Below are 15766 nucleotides of genomic sequence, written 5' to 3'. Positions count from 1 at the left end.
CATTTTGGGGACATTGGAGATATAAAGAAGTAATGCATAAAAGAGATGTTCTTTTTCCTTAGGAGGTTTTTAAATCTCATCAATGAGACAAGACAAATACAGAGGGAGAGACATGACATGGAAACCTGAAACTGTTATTTGAGCCCTAACATGTACTTATTCTCTGTAATCCAAGCCCTGTTTTAAGTTTTACCAGATTTCAGACCTCTATTAAGATTTTTTTTCCTCTTGTCATTCATCATCCCCATACATCACCACCTTCTATACATACCACATCTGCACCAGCCTTCCATTTCAGGAGTTGGCTGAAGAGTTCCTGGGATAAAAAAACATTTTGATCATTTGTTTTGCAAATTTCCCTGTTTCTGGGCAGGAGTCCACCTGAGGTATTCCAAATCATGCTCATGGCCAGAGGGCCTGCACCCTCCCACCTCCCCTAATCACCCTTAAATCTCAGAAAATTCGACCTCATGCTCAATATCAATCAGTTTTTCTTCATATTGGCCTCTCTTTATCACCAATTCTGATTGAAGATGAAGTACACAAACGCTCAAACACTGAAGAAAATTCTCAAATGCCCACCTCGTAACATTGTTTTATTGCCAATGTACAGGTCTCTGGAAATATAGGTCTCATATATTTTAATATTGGCCCATTAAAAATCATCAAAAGACTTCTTAAAAAGCATTAACAGGGGCTCCTGGGTGGCTCTGTGGGTTAAGCATCTGACTTCAGCTCAAGTCATGATCTCACGATTCACGGGTTACAGCCTCTTCTTGGGCTCTGTGCTGAGCTAGCTCAGAGCCTGGAGCCTGATTCAGATTCTGTGTCTCCCTCTCTCTCTCTGACCCTCCCCTGCTCATGCTTTCTCTTTCTCTCAGAAATAAATTAAAACAAAAACATTTTTGAAAAGCATTAATTTGTTCCCTAACATGATAGAACCCCTTATGCAGTCGTCTGGTCTCTCCTTAAAGCTTTTTGATAGATGAAATTATCCCTAATATCTAGGACAGATAGTTAAGAACTCCTATTTGATCCCCCTAACCTCTATAATCTCCTCAAATAGTATCATCATGTTATTACTCATTCGATTAATAGGGAGTACAGCACTGAGGTGGGGCATGACTACTATGTCCTCTCCAGTCCCTTTCAGGTCATCACATGAAGTAGGGGAAACAGAATTGGCAGCAGACCTGGCCTACAGAATGCTTGCCCCAGGGGAGCCCCCGAGGACCAGGCAGACTCCAGCATGGGCATAGCAGTCACTTTCCCATAGTGGGTGGAGTGCTAAATCCTAACACAGCGACTGATGTGGGTAGCTTGGGTATAGGAGGGCAGCCAAGGCACACACATCTCCATCTTCCCCAAATTTGATTTCCCCAGCCTAGGCCCTTCTTCTTGTGTTCCCAGTTCTAAGGTTTTCAGACTTTCCATAGTGCTCCTCTGAGGCCAGACACCTATCATCCTTGATCTAAAGTCAATGCTTCTCAAACCTGATCATACAGATCACTTGGGAGCTTGTTTAAAATGCAGGTTCTGAATCAGTAGGTCTTGGTTGGGGTCTAAGATTCTGCATTTCTTTTCTTGTCTTTTTCTCCTTTTTTTTTTTCTTTGTAGCTTTCGCACTCAGCACAAAGCCCAATGCAAGGCTTGGACTCACAACCCTGAAATGAAAACCAGAGCTAAGAACAAGAGTAGGATGCTTAACTCACTGAGCCACCCAGGTGCCCCTAAGATTCTGCATTTCTAACAGACTCCCAGATGACACCCATGCTACTGGTCCATGGACCACAGTTTGAAGAACAAGGATGTAGGTGACTGGAGCAGGTGCTCTAACTGCTATTCTATAGATCGTAATGATAGTCATATCTCATCCCTTCCTGATTCAGGAATCTCACTCCATGGCACAATACACAACACAAATCTGGCTCATAAATTCCTTTCAAGTGTGAAAACACACATCCCTCATAATATTCTCATTCTTTCATGACACTTAAAGGTCTGTGTAGCCCAGATTACTGTCTCATTTCTTTTCCAACTCACCTGTCCCTTTTTTATTTCCCAAAGTATCTCTTGACCAATGCCTCTTTCTTAGTTTCTACTCAGACTTTCCTTCCAAAGGAATGATGTCTCAATCCCTTTCCTTTTACTAACTCTTCCTATTTCAGTTTGTGTTTCTCCCCATTTGGGGTATAAGTTCTCTCTCCCAAAAGAATCTTAGATGCTCTCATGAGGTTTTTGCACCAGTCTCTCAAAAAAAAAAAAAACAAAAACCAAAAACAAAAACCCATCTAAAACCTTTGGTAAGTATATGGTAATCCTGCCTCTAGCAGGCATCCCTAGAGCCTCCTACTCCCCATTGGGAAGATGAGAAATTCCACAAGTAAAAGTATCTTCATATTCCTCCCTCCCAGGGCAGTCCCCATACATAAATACAATGGAAAATCACTGGCCCTCTATACCAACCATAAAACTCTGACTGCCTCAAGAAAGATGCCTGTTGTGCCCAACTGGAGGCAGTCTCATCTTCATGGATTCCATGGAGTCAGAGCTGGTTGGGCCTTCTATCAATTTGCTACTTCAACCCTCCCTACAACCCATGGGAATAGATGCAGTGAGACTAAAGGAGGTCATGTCAGGCATTCTCCTGCCTCAGGACTGTATTTCTCCTGTTGCTCTTTGAATGAACAATACTGTTCTTACTGTTGGGTGTAGAGGGAGTAGAGAACCTACTCCTTGTCCTGCACAAGACTCCACTCTGATGGAACAGACAGGGCAATCACCAGAACTCAGGCAGAGCCACACAAAGGCAAAACTAGAAGTGCCTGGGTACAGTTCTAGATGCTAGGTACAGAACCAGATACAGTTCTAGATATAATTCTGGTGGGGAGAAATGCTGTTTGTCAATTCTTGCAGAAGAATTCTCCCAGAAGATAGTTAAAAGAGTAACACAGTGCTAGCCTGAAAGGAAGAAGAGGTTCTGTATGTGGAAGAAATGTGGAACGTTCAATTCAATTTAACAGGAATTTGTTAAATACTCATTATGTGCCTGGTCCCAGATGGATGCTCTGAGGGAGTAAACAAGATACACTCCTTACCTCTGATCTACAATCAGAAACAAACTGAAGAAAATAAAGACACTCAAACGACTGTGGTATTTTTTTTTAATTTCAGCTTTATTGAGGTATAATTGATATATAAAATTGTAAGGTATTAAAGTGTGCATTGTGGTGATTTGATAGACACATTCATTGTGAAATCATTCACTATGATTTCCCCACTGTGAAAGGATTAACGTGGTATTTTAATCTAAGTGTTTCATTAAATGAAGGTAAGTGCCCAAAGGGCACCCCTGTTTTCCTCACTTCATCTTTACATATGTAAGGGTATCAGCTGGAGCTTTGGTTTTCTATGTGAGGTCCCTGGAGCAGTTGCAGCATCACCTGGGAGCTTGTTAGAAGTACAAGTCCTTGGCCCCATCCAGACCTACTGAATTCCAAAATCTGGGATGGGGCCCAGCAATTGTTTTCACAGGCCCTCCAGGTGAGGTGACATGCTTTGAAATTTGAGCAGCACTGAGCAGAGTACTATTCCTGGCTGCTATCCACCATCCCTGCTCACTGTTGATTAGTGAGTTGAAGAGACAGGATTGAATATGTCCAGCTCTGCCCCAGTTTTTGTTGGTTTTCTTTTTGTACCAGAACCAGAACCAATCTGCCCAGAACGTCTTCATTCCAACCTCCTCATACAGGAGAAAATCTAATAAAATTAGACTCTCTCCAGTGATGGAGGGTAGGTGGTGTCAGCACCACTTGCAATGAGGATTAAATCTAATTTAATGATGCAGGATTAGCAAACCAATTAAACTGCAGATCTACAGCTAATGATTTAATCATCTCTCTCTACATGTTGATTATCAATTGGTTCCAAACATAGTAGGGGGAAACGGGCTGTGATTTATTGTAACTCTACAGTTCCAACAATTGTAGTAAAAAGTGGGTTCAAGTCATATGCAGTTATGCATATGAGAGAGAACTAGTTAAGATAATAACAGGACATAAGAATCAGAGGATATCCTAGAATTTTTTATGTAAAAAGAACATTCGAAATCATTGGTTCTGACCTCTCATGTTGCACATAAATAAGCAGAGCATCTAAGGCACTGACTGACTTGCTCAAGGTCATATTGCTCGTTAGTGGTAGAAACAAGACTGAACCCAGGACATCTGGCTCTCAGCTGTTCACTTTTCTGTTCATTTTGAAGTCCAAAAATGCAGATATCAGCAAGCCGAAGAACCAGCTTTAGGGATTTTCAGTACAGGTTCGAAGCCAAAATGCTTTGTGCTCATAGGTAAGCTCTGGCTCCAATACACCTGTGCATGTTCTATTGGCCCTTCTCACAGCCAAGGCCCAAGTGAAATGCCATGTTCAGTGTGCTCTAAACACTGCTTCATTTTCCTTTGCTTTTCTTTGTGGTGTTCACTCTACCTACAGTCTCTCCCTGCTGTCCATGTGTGGCAAAATCCTATCTGTCCCTGGAGAGAGAGAACTCAAATGGCATTCCTTTACAAAGTCTTCCCTGATATCACAACACTCACCACTGTGTCAGCAACAGATGATCTTCTCCACTCTGAATTCCTAGGACACTTTATTTGCATATTCCTTATGATAACACTTTCTACTTTGTGTTACAGCTATGTTTCATCCCTTATATTACAATATGAGCTCCTTAAAAGTAGGGGACACTTTTTATCTTTTTTTTTTTTTTTGGTTTTTTTTCCCCTCTAGTTTCTTTTATTTATTGAATACAATGTTGTTATAGTACTCTCAGATATACAATATAATGATTAAAAATTCCACACATTTTTCCGTGCTCATTAAGATATTAACATAAGTATACTCTTAATTCCCTTTATCTAAATCACCCATCCCTCTTCCCATCTCCCCTTTGGAAACCACCCATTTGTTCCCTGTATCTAGGCATCTGGGACAGTGTCTTTGTTGTTTTGTTTTTGTGTGTTTTTTGTTTTTGCTTGTCTGTCTTTTTTCTTTCTTTTTAGTTTGTTTTATTTCTTTATTCCACATAAGGGCAAAAATATATGGTATTTGTCTTTCTCAGACTGACATATTTCAATTAGCATTATATTCACCCAGTTCATCCATGTTATTACAAGTGCCACGATTCCATTTTGTGTATGGCTGAGTAATAGTCCATTATGTATACACATGTCATATTTTCTTTATCGACTCATCTACCGATGGACACTTGGGTTTGCTTCCATGTCCTGACTATTGTAAATAATGTTACAATAAACATAGGGGTGCACATATCTTTTCAAATTAACATAACCAAGAAGCTTTTGCACAGTAAAGGAAACCATCAACAAAACAAAAAGGTGACCTACTGAATGGGAGAAGATATTTCCAAATGATATACTCAATAAGGGATTAATACCCAAAATACAAAAAGAACTTATACAACTCAATACCAATAAAACAAATAATCCAATTAAAAATGGACAGGGAACCTGCATAGATATTTTTCCAAAGAAGAAATATAGATGGTCAACAGACTCATGAAAAGATGTTTAGCATCACTAATCATCAGGAAAATACAAATTAAAATCACATCACCAAATATCATTTTATACCAGTCAGGATGGCTAAAATAAAAAAGACCAGAAAACATATGTTGGCAAGGATGTGAAAAAAAAAGGAACCCTCATGCACTTTTGGTGGGAATGTCAATTGGTGCAGCCACTATGGAAAACAGTATGGAGGTTCCTCAAAAATTTTAAAAAAGGAATTATCCTATAAGCCAGTAATCCTGCTACTGGATATTTTCTTATGTAATCTCTATATGCAAAATGGGCTCACACCACACTGAGATCAAAAGTCAGCTGTACTGACTGAACTCCCTACCCCCTGGCTACTAGTAGATATTTAACCAAGAAAGGAAAACACTTTTACAACTTTCTTTAAAAGCAATTTTTAAAGCAAAAAAGCAGCTACTGACACAACTGAAAAGGAGACAAGTAAAAGGAATCAAAGGACAGGGATGAGATCAAACATGTATCCTTTACTTCACCATAAATACCCAGCTCTTTTAGTGTTTCCCCCACCAATATCCCATGGGAGGCCTACCTTTCCATGAACTCAGGAGTACTTTCCATTACTGTGCAAGGAGACCCTACTGCATTCAGGTGTGATGATGTCAAATAAATATGTACTGGCACTGCTGAGTTCAAGTTCTACAGTTTGGGCACTAACTTAAGTGGGGTTAGCAACCAGGTTGTGCTGGATCCCACAGGCGAAGTAGATAGCAAATCCAATCAGCATCCAGACACCAAATCGGGCCCAGGTGGCAGCCGTCATCTGCATCATAAGGCAAACATTCATGAAGATGCTCAGTAGTGGGAGGAGAGGCAGACCAGGAACTTTAAAGTGAGGGGGACTGGGCCTCTGTGGCTGTCTCCAGATGACCCCAGTGAGCCCTGTGATGAGCACCAGGAGCAGCACAGTCACTGAAATCCACACTGGGTCCCCAGAAAGCAGAGCTGGCCGCTGGGCCAGCACCAGGCACAGAAAAGTAAGCAGCAAAGCAAGCAGTGAGGAACACACATAGACAACCTGGCCGGAGAGCACAGTGGGGGTGGAGCTGCCTGGAAAAAATAGTCCCTGTAGAGTCAGCCTCTCTGCTGCAAGTCTATTCTGCTGCTGCACTTCTACTTCATGTCCTCCATTTTTCCTCTCAGGTTGATACCTGAGGATGAGAACACAAAAAGCAACCAGAGAATAAGATATCAGCGTTCCAATTGACCTGAGGTCCACAAGATCAGTGACTCCAAAGAAGAATGTCATGATTGCTGCAATAATCGTAAATACCATGGTGGCCACGAAGCGGGGGTATATTCTGGTATAGATCCTGGAAAAGACAGGGAACAGGAGGCCATCCTCTGCCATCATGTATGTCATCCAATGTACGGGGGTCATAAAGCCCACGAAAATGCCACAAACACTACAGAAATATCCAAAACCCACAACATAGTAAGCAGGGGCCCAGCCAATGTGGAGAAATGCCTCAGACAAGATGCTCCCAGGTTGAAGCTTGTAGTAAGGCACCATAAGTGTAAGTGCGGAAAAGACACCAAAATACACCACAAAGCAGATGAACAGTGAAATCACAATGCCCAGGGGGATAGAACGCTGGGGATTCCGGACTTCTTTCACTCTGGTAACAATAATGCTGAAACCTATAAATGTATAGAAACAGGTAGCTGCTCCACGGAGAATTCCCCCAAAGCCAAAAGGCACAAACCCTCCAGAGCCCAGAGGGCCCAAGCTAGAGGTGTCATTGAGTCCAGCCATTGTGTAGTCCTCTACTGTGAGCTTCCAGTTGTGCAGGTCCCCCTTAATGAAGCCAGAAATGATAACGAAACTGAGAAACAAAATTCTCACCAATGTGAACACTTTGGAAAGGGCGAATAACTCATAAAAATTCAAATATTCAATTTCTCTAAGTAACAACAGAAGGGCCACAGAAAAGTAGACTAGATTGTCTGCAAGGACTTGGGGAACATGCTGAGAGATGCTTTCATGCAGGCTCTGAGACATCTGGTTCCCAAGCAGGTTGTCAAAGGTTAAGACCCAGGTCGTGATATAAATGACTGTATCAGCAATAAAGGACAGGATGAGGTTCCAGCCAGTGATGAAAGCCCAGAGTTCACCAATAATGACATAGGTGTAGAGATATGAGGAGCCAGAATGGGGAACCTGAGCACTAATCTCAGCATAGCACAGTCCAGCCAGCACAGAAGACAGGCCAGCCACCAAAAAGCAGATCACAGTGGATGGTCCTGCTTGATTACTGACCACTTCACTAGCCAGGACGTACACACCTGCACCTACAGTGCGACCCACACCCAGGGCCACTAAATCAAGAACGTTCAATCTTCTGTCAAAGGAAATCTCAAATATTTCTTTCTCCGGTGGACGTCTGTGTACCAGCTTTTGGACAAATCTGCGAAATGCCTGAAACGGCATTCTAGCTGGAGTTGAAGAAGATTCTAAGGATCAGAGAGCTATAGCAAACCCAGGGAGTGTTGGATCCGGTTCGATGAGGCTGACTTAAGCTGAGTTGCGTTGGGGCAGTCAATTTCCCTTGTTCAGGCTTCAAAGCTGCTGCTTCATATTTCTTTTAGTATGTGGTATCCTTCCATAATTCCTAGGTAAATAAAAAATATTTACTGAACAATGTTATTCAACACCAAGCTCAGAAGTCATATAACTTGTTGCAGCTCAAATATCACAGAAACTGACACCAAAAGAAATTATAGAAAAATCATTCCTGCTTTTCCCTCCCCCCAAAAATGTCAAATACCTCCCAACATACTCCTTTATTACACACCACATGACATAATCCCATTTGAATCCATCTAACTCATGTAGCTTCATGTACAAATTAAGCTGTAAGACATAACAGGGTGAATGTATTGTGCAATAATTTACACAAGAAATATTTGGCCGGTGCTTGAGCTTGAGTTATGACACATTAGTTCACAGGCTAGAGCGCCTTGTTGCAATTATAGAACCATATAAAATATTATCTGAGTTTAAAGTGAAAATATTTGCCCCCAGTTTTAAAACCCTTACCCCCAAATCAGCTAGCCAGGGTCTAATGTCATTTTGGCCCCTTTCTCCTCATTCTCATCATCCATTCAGCTGTATTGATGTCATAGAATATATAGTCCAACTCTTCGCTTTACCTTCCTAGGCCCACATGGACGCTGTGAAAAGAGAGGAAGAGGGAGAAAGGAGGAAAGAGCCTTCATAACTATCTGCAAGGTAAGAAAAAGGCTTTCTGGAAAGAAATGGGTGCAGCAGCCAACCAAGAGTCCATTACTAAGAGGGGAGAAGAGCCAGAAAGGTCAGTCATTTTATCATATCTGATATGCAATAAACCATGTAAAGTAACCAGATAAAAAGTCACCACAGTTTTTATGTCCACAGTTTTGAGTCTGTGATGCGTAGCAAGAAAAGAAGTAAGTCATTTAGCTCAGTAGCTCACAACCAAAACAATTCCTTCTGTCTTCTCCCTCTCTGGGTTCCAAGTGAGAAGGTGGATTCACTTCTGCAGAAAGTCTCCTTACTGGCCACACTGTGCTTTATAAACACCTTGCACCATCTGTGATGTCAGTAGCCAACTGCCTGGAGACCCTGATATGATCTATGGACTTCTATTAAAACACTCACTTGTAACTCCGTATCAATTTTTCACAAGGAGTTATTTTTAACTCACTCAAACCATAGTCTAAATGTGTCCTTAGTGAAGGAACCCTGCATACGGTTCCTCCTTCACCCTCCTCCCCTGGCTGCTATTCAAATAGGCCCCTCCTCAAGGAGAGCAAGACTTTGGGTGAACAATTCACAACAATGCCACAGAAATGAGTAGTGGAGAACAGAGAAAACAGAGTCATGCAGCCCCCACTCTGCACTCTATTCAGGGTTTGGTTTTGAGAGAAAATTTTAGGAAATGTTGATAGAGGTTTCTAAAGATGGAAAGACAAGTCGAAATTGCAAAGTCTTCTCTATAAATCATCAAAAGGAACCCTTGGGTTATGGGTCAGGCCTTCTGTCTACAAATCCATCTAGACTCATTCGCCACCCACCAGTTCCAATGTTACGATTTACCAACAAGCACACAACATAAAAAAAGAGAATCAATACTTAACTCAAGGAAATATTCTATACTATAAATGTGATTGACGTGTCACCCCCCCCCCCAGGATTCAACCCTTCAGTGGCTCCCATTACCCTTCATTCTTAATCCTGCCTTCCTTCATCATCTGACCTATGCTTATTCCTCTAGCGTCATCATCTGCCCAGTTCCTAATGCAGCTGCAAAATCCTACACTCACCCTGTTGCCCTGCCTCTAATGCCTTCTTGTCCCCTCACTTAGCCAACCCCCACTTCTCTTTTACTTCTCGGCTCAAAGTTGCTGCCCCAAGAAGCCTCCCCTGACCCTTCTGCTGCCTTTTCTGTGTGCTCATTTAGCACTCATGCTTCCCTTATGTGCCAGTTATCCTAATGGGGCAAATATTCCAGGTCAGCTGCCTGTCTCCTCCACCAGAGTGTGAGTTAAGTGCTCAATAAATATTTGTTAAACAAATACAAACTGAGAATAGAATCCTGAAAGAACACATGATTCAGAATTCCTATCTACTTGACTTTGAGATATATACTTTGTAGCTAAGTAAGTTTTATAAACGTGGCTCAGCTAAAGATATACATGATATTACCTTTCTTAGAGAAGGCAATCAAAATCAAAAGTGTGGAAAGAAAATCTACTGTGATAACACCTAGACACATCATTCATGGCAGGTATAAACCACAAAGAGTGTAAAAAAAAATTGTCTGCCTTTGAGAACAGTTGTTTTAAAACTATCAGGCACCCTTTGGTTATAGGCAACCAACCAGCCACACCAGTTAAAGAATCCTTATTTTTTTTAAGGCATGATGTTCATGCCTTATAATCTAGGTGAGATGTCCTAATGCAGAGGTTCTCACTTCGAGGGACAGAGGGAGGCATAATGAAGACATCCTGGAACATTTTCAAATGTCATATCCTCTCCCTCTGGAGATTCTTTTCCACTAGACCTGTATTTCCATGACTGCTCTAAGCCACCCAACTGACAGAAAAGTGCCCTCAATTTCAAAGGAAAAAATTCTAGAAGTTTCCTTCACAGGAAGGCAGCACAGTTTAGTAGTTAGGAGTAAAGGCTCTGCAAGTAGACTGTTCAAGATCAAATCACAACTCAACCTCTTACCTGGTGACTCTGAACAAATTAATTTACCTCTTGGGGTTTTAGTTTCCATGACAGTTTAATGGGAGTAAAAGTAAATATCTCATAGGGTTGTAGTTCAGTACCTAGCAAACAATGCATAATAGAATCTACCTAATGTTTACTATTGAAATCTGATTCAAAGTCCCCAAACTTTGAAAATCATTTAGTATTTATACATTTTTAACCTCAAAATGACTCACTAAACCTTGAGCCTGTTAGCTAACTTCATGAGAAAATTAAAACAGTCTTATTCCATATAATTCACCTTGAAACTTAAGGTTTCTAATTAAACACCCTCATACATGTCAGAATAAACACATGGGTGTCCCAAGCAGATTGAGTTAGACCAGGCATTGAAAAATGCAAGGCTCTATAATAATAATAATAATAATAATAATAATAATAATAATAATTTCCCTATGATTGCCTCATCTTATTCCTAGAAAGGCAGTGCTAGGTACTATAGAGGTAAGAGCAATGAATATTATATCAGAAATTTTGAATTTGAGATCTAGCCCCTCTGCATGACTATATAAACTAGAGTAATTTCCTTAATCTCTCTAAGCCTCAATTTCCTCATCCATATGGGACTTTACTTGGCTTTCCTTACTGGATCAACACAAGAACTGAATGACTAGATAAAAACTATCTGGTGGGAGTGTACCTGGGGCTGCCATCCTGAAGCACAATCTTAGCATCATTAAGAATGCACACCCTCCCATCCCACATTACCTTTTTGAGGTAAACACCCCAAGAAAACTCCCTCCTGAGTCCATAAGGAGGCTCACATGAACATGTTCAACAAAGGAATTTTGTGGCAACAGGAAGTGGAAGCTATGCCAGAGTCTATTACTAGAAGAATATATAAGTAGCAAGTTCCCTATGTGCACAATGAAATATCACATAGCACTCAGATACAATAGAGTACATTCATAGATAGCAATTGGATAGGACAATATTTAATAGGATAAGTAAAAAGCAGGATGAGGTGTATAGCACAATGCCATTTATGAACATTTATAAAACATCCAAAAAATGCTGTGTATTTGTCAAGGATAAACATGCATCTAATAAAAATGTAATGAAATTCCTCTGCCTAAAACCTTCCATTGGTTTCCCATCTTAAAATTTTTTTTAATATTTTTATTTATTTCTAGGAGAGAGAGAGACAGCGTGAGCAGGGGAGGGTCAGAGAGAGAGGGAGACACAGACTCTGAAATAGGTTCCAGACTCTGAGCTGGCAGTCAGCACAGAGCCCGACGCGGGGCTTGAACCCACGAACCGCGAGATCATGACCCAAGTGAAAGTCGGACGCTTAACCGACTAAGCCACCCAGGCACCCCTCCCATCTTTTTTTTTTTTTTCAATTCTAAGAGAGAGAGAGAGAGACAGCGTGAGCAGGGGAGGGTCAGAGAGAGAGGGAGACACAGACTCTGAAATAGGCTCCAGGCTCTGAGCTGGCAGTCAGCACAGAGCCCGACGCGGGGCTCGAACCCACGAACCTCGAGATCATGACATAAGCGAAAGTCGGACGCTCAACCGACTAAGCCACCCAGGCGCCCCTTTCTTAAGTGTTTTTATTTCCATCTTAAAATTTTTTAATGTTTATTTATTTTTGAGAGAGACACAGGTAGTAAGAGAGGGGTAGTGAGAGAGGGAGATAGAGAATCTGAAGCAACTCCCCACAGTCAGTGCAAAGCCTGATGTGGGACTTATCACTACTGAATGTACAATATGTTTTACTTATTTATTTGTTCATGATTTATCTCACTCCAAAAGAATGTAAGCTCCATGAAAGCAGGACTTTTGGTTTTGTTTTTTTTGTTTTGTTTGCTCCTGGCTGTAGTCCCCACACCTACAACTGTGCCTGACACAATTGGCAGTTTGAATTTGTTAAATGTATGAATGTATCTAAATACACCTATAAAGCATGGATTGAAAGAGCATTTGTTAATATACTAAAGCAAGTACCTCCACTGAAGATGGGAAAGGAGAATGAAGATCAGGATGAAAGATGAAAAAAATGAACTGAAAAGGGTTCTAACAGGAAACAATGGTACTAACAGTCCATGACTGATGAGGGGTTGACTCCAGTCTCTGCATTTCAGGCTCAACAAAGGAATTGCACAAGTTAATGTGAAAACAGCTGGTTCATAACCTAATAAAGGACAGAAACTCAACAGATTTAAATTGAAGGGGAACTGGAATCCTGTAATGTCAGAATATAGAGAATACAGACAAGGAACACCTGTTAGAAAGAGGGGTGAGAACAAAGGATGATGGGGCACCCCTCCTACCCGTTCCCTCTGAACCCATCTCCCTTTTCCCAATTCCTCTCTCTCCTTCAGCTCCTTCAACTGACTCTGGAGGTTCCTTTCTGAACACTAAGGATGCTGGTACCACATTTCTCTCTCTGGGGAAACTTCCCCAGCCACCTACCTCCCAAAAAAACACAACAGTGGTTTTTACTATTTGCTGAATCACAGAACCTTCTGAGGTCGGTCACCTCAAAAAAATGTCCTGCATTCTTCTGAAATCCATCCATGGACCCTGAGCAGGTCTTCCTTAGCCCTTTCTTAGCCCTTCTGGGATAACTGCAGAGAAGACATAATTAAGTGTGACACTCTTCATTCATGATTTGACACATTTACAGGTTCAGTTTCAGTCAAAATCTAGTTTTGGAAATTCTTAACATTTCTATTACACCCAACAAGATGGTCAACCTGACAAATCAGAAAAGCCTGAACTTCTGCTTCTAGAGGTCTACAGAAACTAGATGGGCTACCAGGAAGAATCAGAATTAGATTTTCCAAACAGGAATCTAAAAGAGGTCCAAAAAAATCCAGGAAGGGTGTGCAGTGAAAGGATGGAAAGTGATGTGATACATCAATGTCAATAGTAAAAATCAATTTCTTCTCTGATTTCCTTACATTTGATAACGCTTTCTTCCCAACTCTGATCCTGTCAACACAGAACATCTAATAGAAGTTCTCAGGAGAAAGCAGTAGAAGGAAAACCATCTGCTTGTCCCCCATACTTTCCAACAAACAAATAAGCAAATAAAAAAAAACAACCCTGCAACCTAGGATGGACTTTGTCTACAATGAGCACTGATCCACTATCATTTTTTTCTAAGAAGTCATGCTAAGCAGCTTTGTTTTTTTCTTTTTTTGTTTTTGTTTATACAAATAGTTTATTGTCAAATTAGTTTCCGCATAACACCCAGTGCTCATCCCCACAAGTGTTCTCTTCCATGCCCATCCCTCCTCCCCCCCCACATCCATCAGTCCTCAGTTTTTGTCAGCATTCAAGAGTCTTTCATGGCTTGCCTCTCTCCCTTTCCCCCACCATTTCTGCCCTTCTTCTCCCCCTTGGTCCTCCGTTAAGTTCCTCCTAATCCTCCTATACGTGCAAACATATGATATTTGTCCTTCTCTGCCTGACTTATTTCGCTCAGCATAACACCCTCAAGGTCCATCCATGTTGCTACACATGGCCAGATTTCATTGTTTCTCATTGCCATGTAGTATTCCATGGTATAGATAAACCCCATCTTCTTGATCCATTCGTCCGTTGATGGACACTTAGGCTCTTTCCAAGTTTTAGCTATTGTGGAGAGTGCTGCTATGAACATTGGGGTACATGTTAAGCAGCTTTGTTTTATTCCCCCCTCAAATCCTTCCTTTCCTTGTAAAGTCAGATTCCAAATATCCACCCAGTGGTCTTCCCACAATACCTCCTGTCTCTACTTTCAGACTAGCCGCTGTGAGTCGTCAGAGGTTATGTATGGCTCCTTCTTCCGTGTACCTCCTCCCAATATATACCCTCAGTAATACACTGCATACAAGGTGGCTTAGGAAATGCTTATTCTTTCTGGTCACCTTACTTCATATCTTCGAATAAGTTCTTCTGTCCTCCATGGAAGTACTCGGCTGTCTCTTTCTCTCTGTCCTCTCTCAACACACTGCACTTGGTTCCTCTCACAGCCCTAGGTAGCTGCTCCACACCGCCAAATCTCCCTTGGAAAGTTAATGTCTTTTGCTTTGTTTTGTTGTGAGAAAGACACTAGAACATCTGAATTGTATGAAACTTGTGTCATGCCTCAAAGTCCTGAGCTCCTATTCAAATATAGATCCATACGACTTCTCCCTCAGGACTCATCCTCCTTACCCAGCTCAGGCAACATAATCTAAATCACTTGTTAAGGGATACTCTTTATCCCTCTTCCCCAGTTCCCTCTAATCCCCACTCTGCTTTGTGACGTCTGGGATAATACCAGGATAAAAGAATGAGGATAAAATAAAAATCCAAAAATCGTATTTGTTAATTTAGTGTATACATGTGAAGGAAATTGGCCTTTCCACATGATTTTGCTTAAATTAAGATGAAAATGAATCTGCCTTCTAGAAGAACGTAATACCTATCAGTTGATAATGGAGAGAAGTTGCCAAGAATTGTTAGAGGAATCAAGAAAGACAACCTAGTAATCAACATTTACCACATATAATCAATAAAACAGGTTTTGAGCATGGATAAGTGTTATTAGGGCTTCTGTGTTGGGGTCCAGGCCACAGTGTACATGGTGCTGGGGAGGGTGGAGGGAAGAGAATAGTTTAAGACTCCCAAGGCTTTTACAGTTAAAAGAGTTGCAAATATTTTCTGAGGTAACAGCAAACTCTCTTTTTCCTCTTGGAAACCGAGGATGCCAGATCTATGTCAGGCTTCTCCTCCAAGATCTTATCAATCAATAAAATCAATCTTATCAAAATATCTATCATGTACATGAAATGGATAGATTCCAAGAGAAAGAACAAAGTAATCAAGTTTCAAAGTTTGTTTAGTACTGACTCCTCATAATATATTTGGGACCACAGAGAAGCCTTCCTACAGTGTTTTAAAAACTACAAAGCATCCACACCCC

General features: G+C 41.1%; 1 protein-coding gene across 1 annotated transcript; it reads right to left on the bottom strand.

Annotated features, from left to right (window-relative positions):
- Window positions 1-6059: 6059 nt before the first annotated feature.
- On the bottom strand, window positions 6060-8043 carry LOC120236004 (cationic amino acid transporter 3-like). Its single transcript, XM_039238589.1, has one exon. The coding sequence runs from the start codon at window positions 8041-8043 to the stop codon at window positions 6271-6273; it is 1773 nt and encodes a 590-aa protein (XP_039094520.1). The 3' UTR covers window positions 6060-6270.
- Between the last annotated feature and the right edge of the window lie 7723 nt (window positions 8044-15766).

The sequence above is a fragment of the Hyaena hyaena genome, unplaced genomic scaffold (genome assembly GCF_003009895.1).
Source record: "Hyaena hyaena isolate Hyena2069 unplaced genomic scaffold, ASM300989v1 scaffold_143, whole genome shotgun sequence".
NCBI lineage: Eukaryota > Metazoa > Chordata > Mammalia > Carnivora > Hyaenidae > Hyaena > Hyaena hyaena.
Note: the sequence above shows the minus strand (reverse complement) of the source record. Positions and strands in the feature narration are given on the sequence as shown.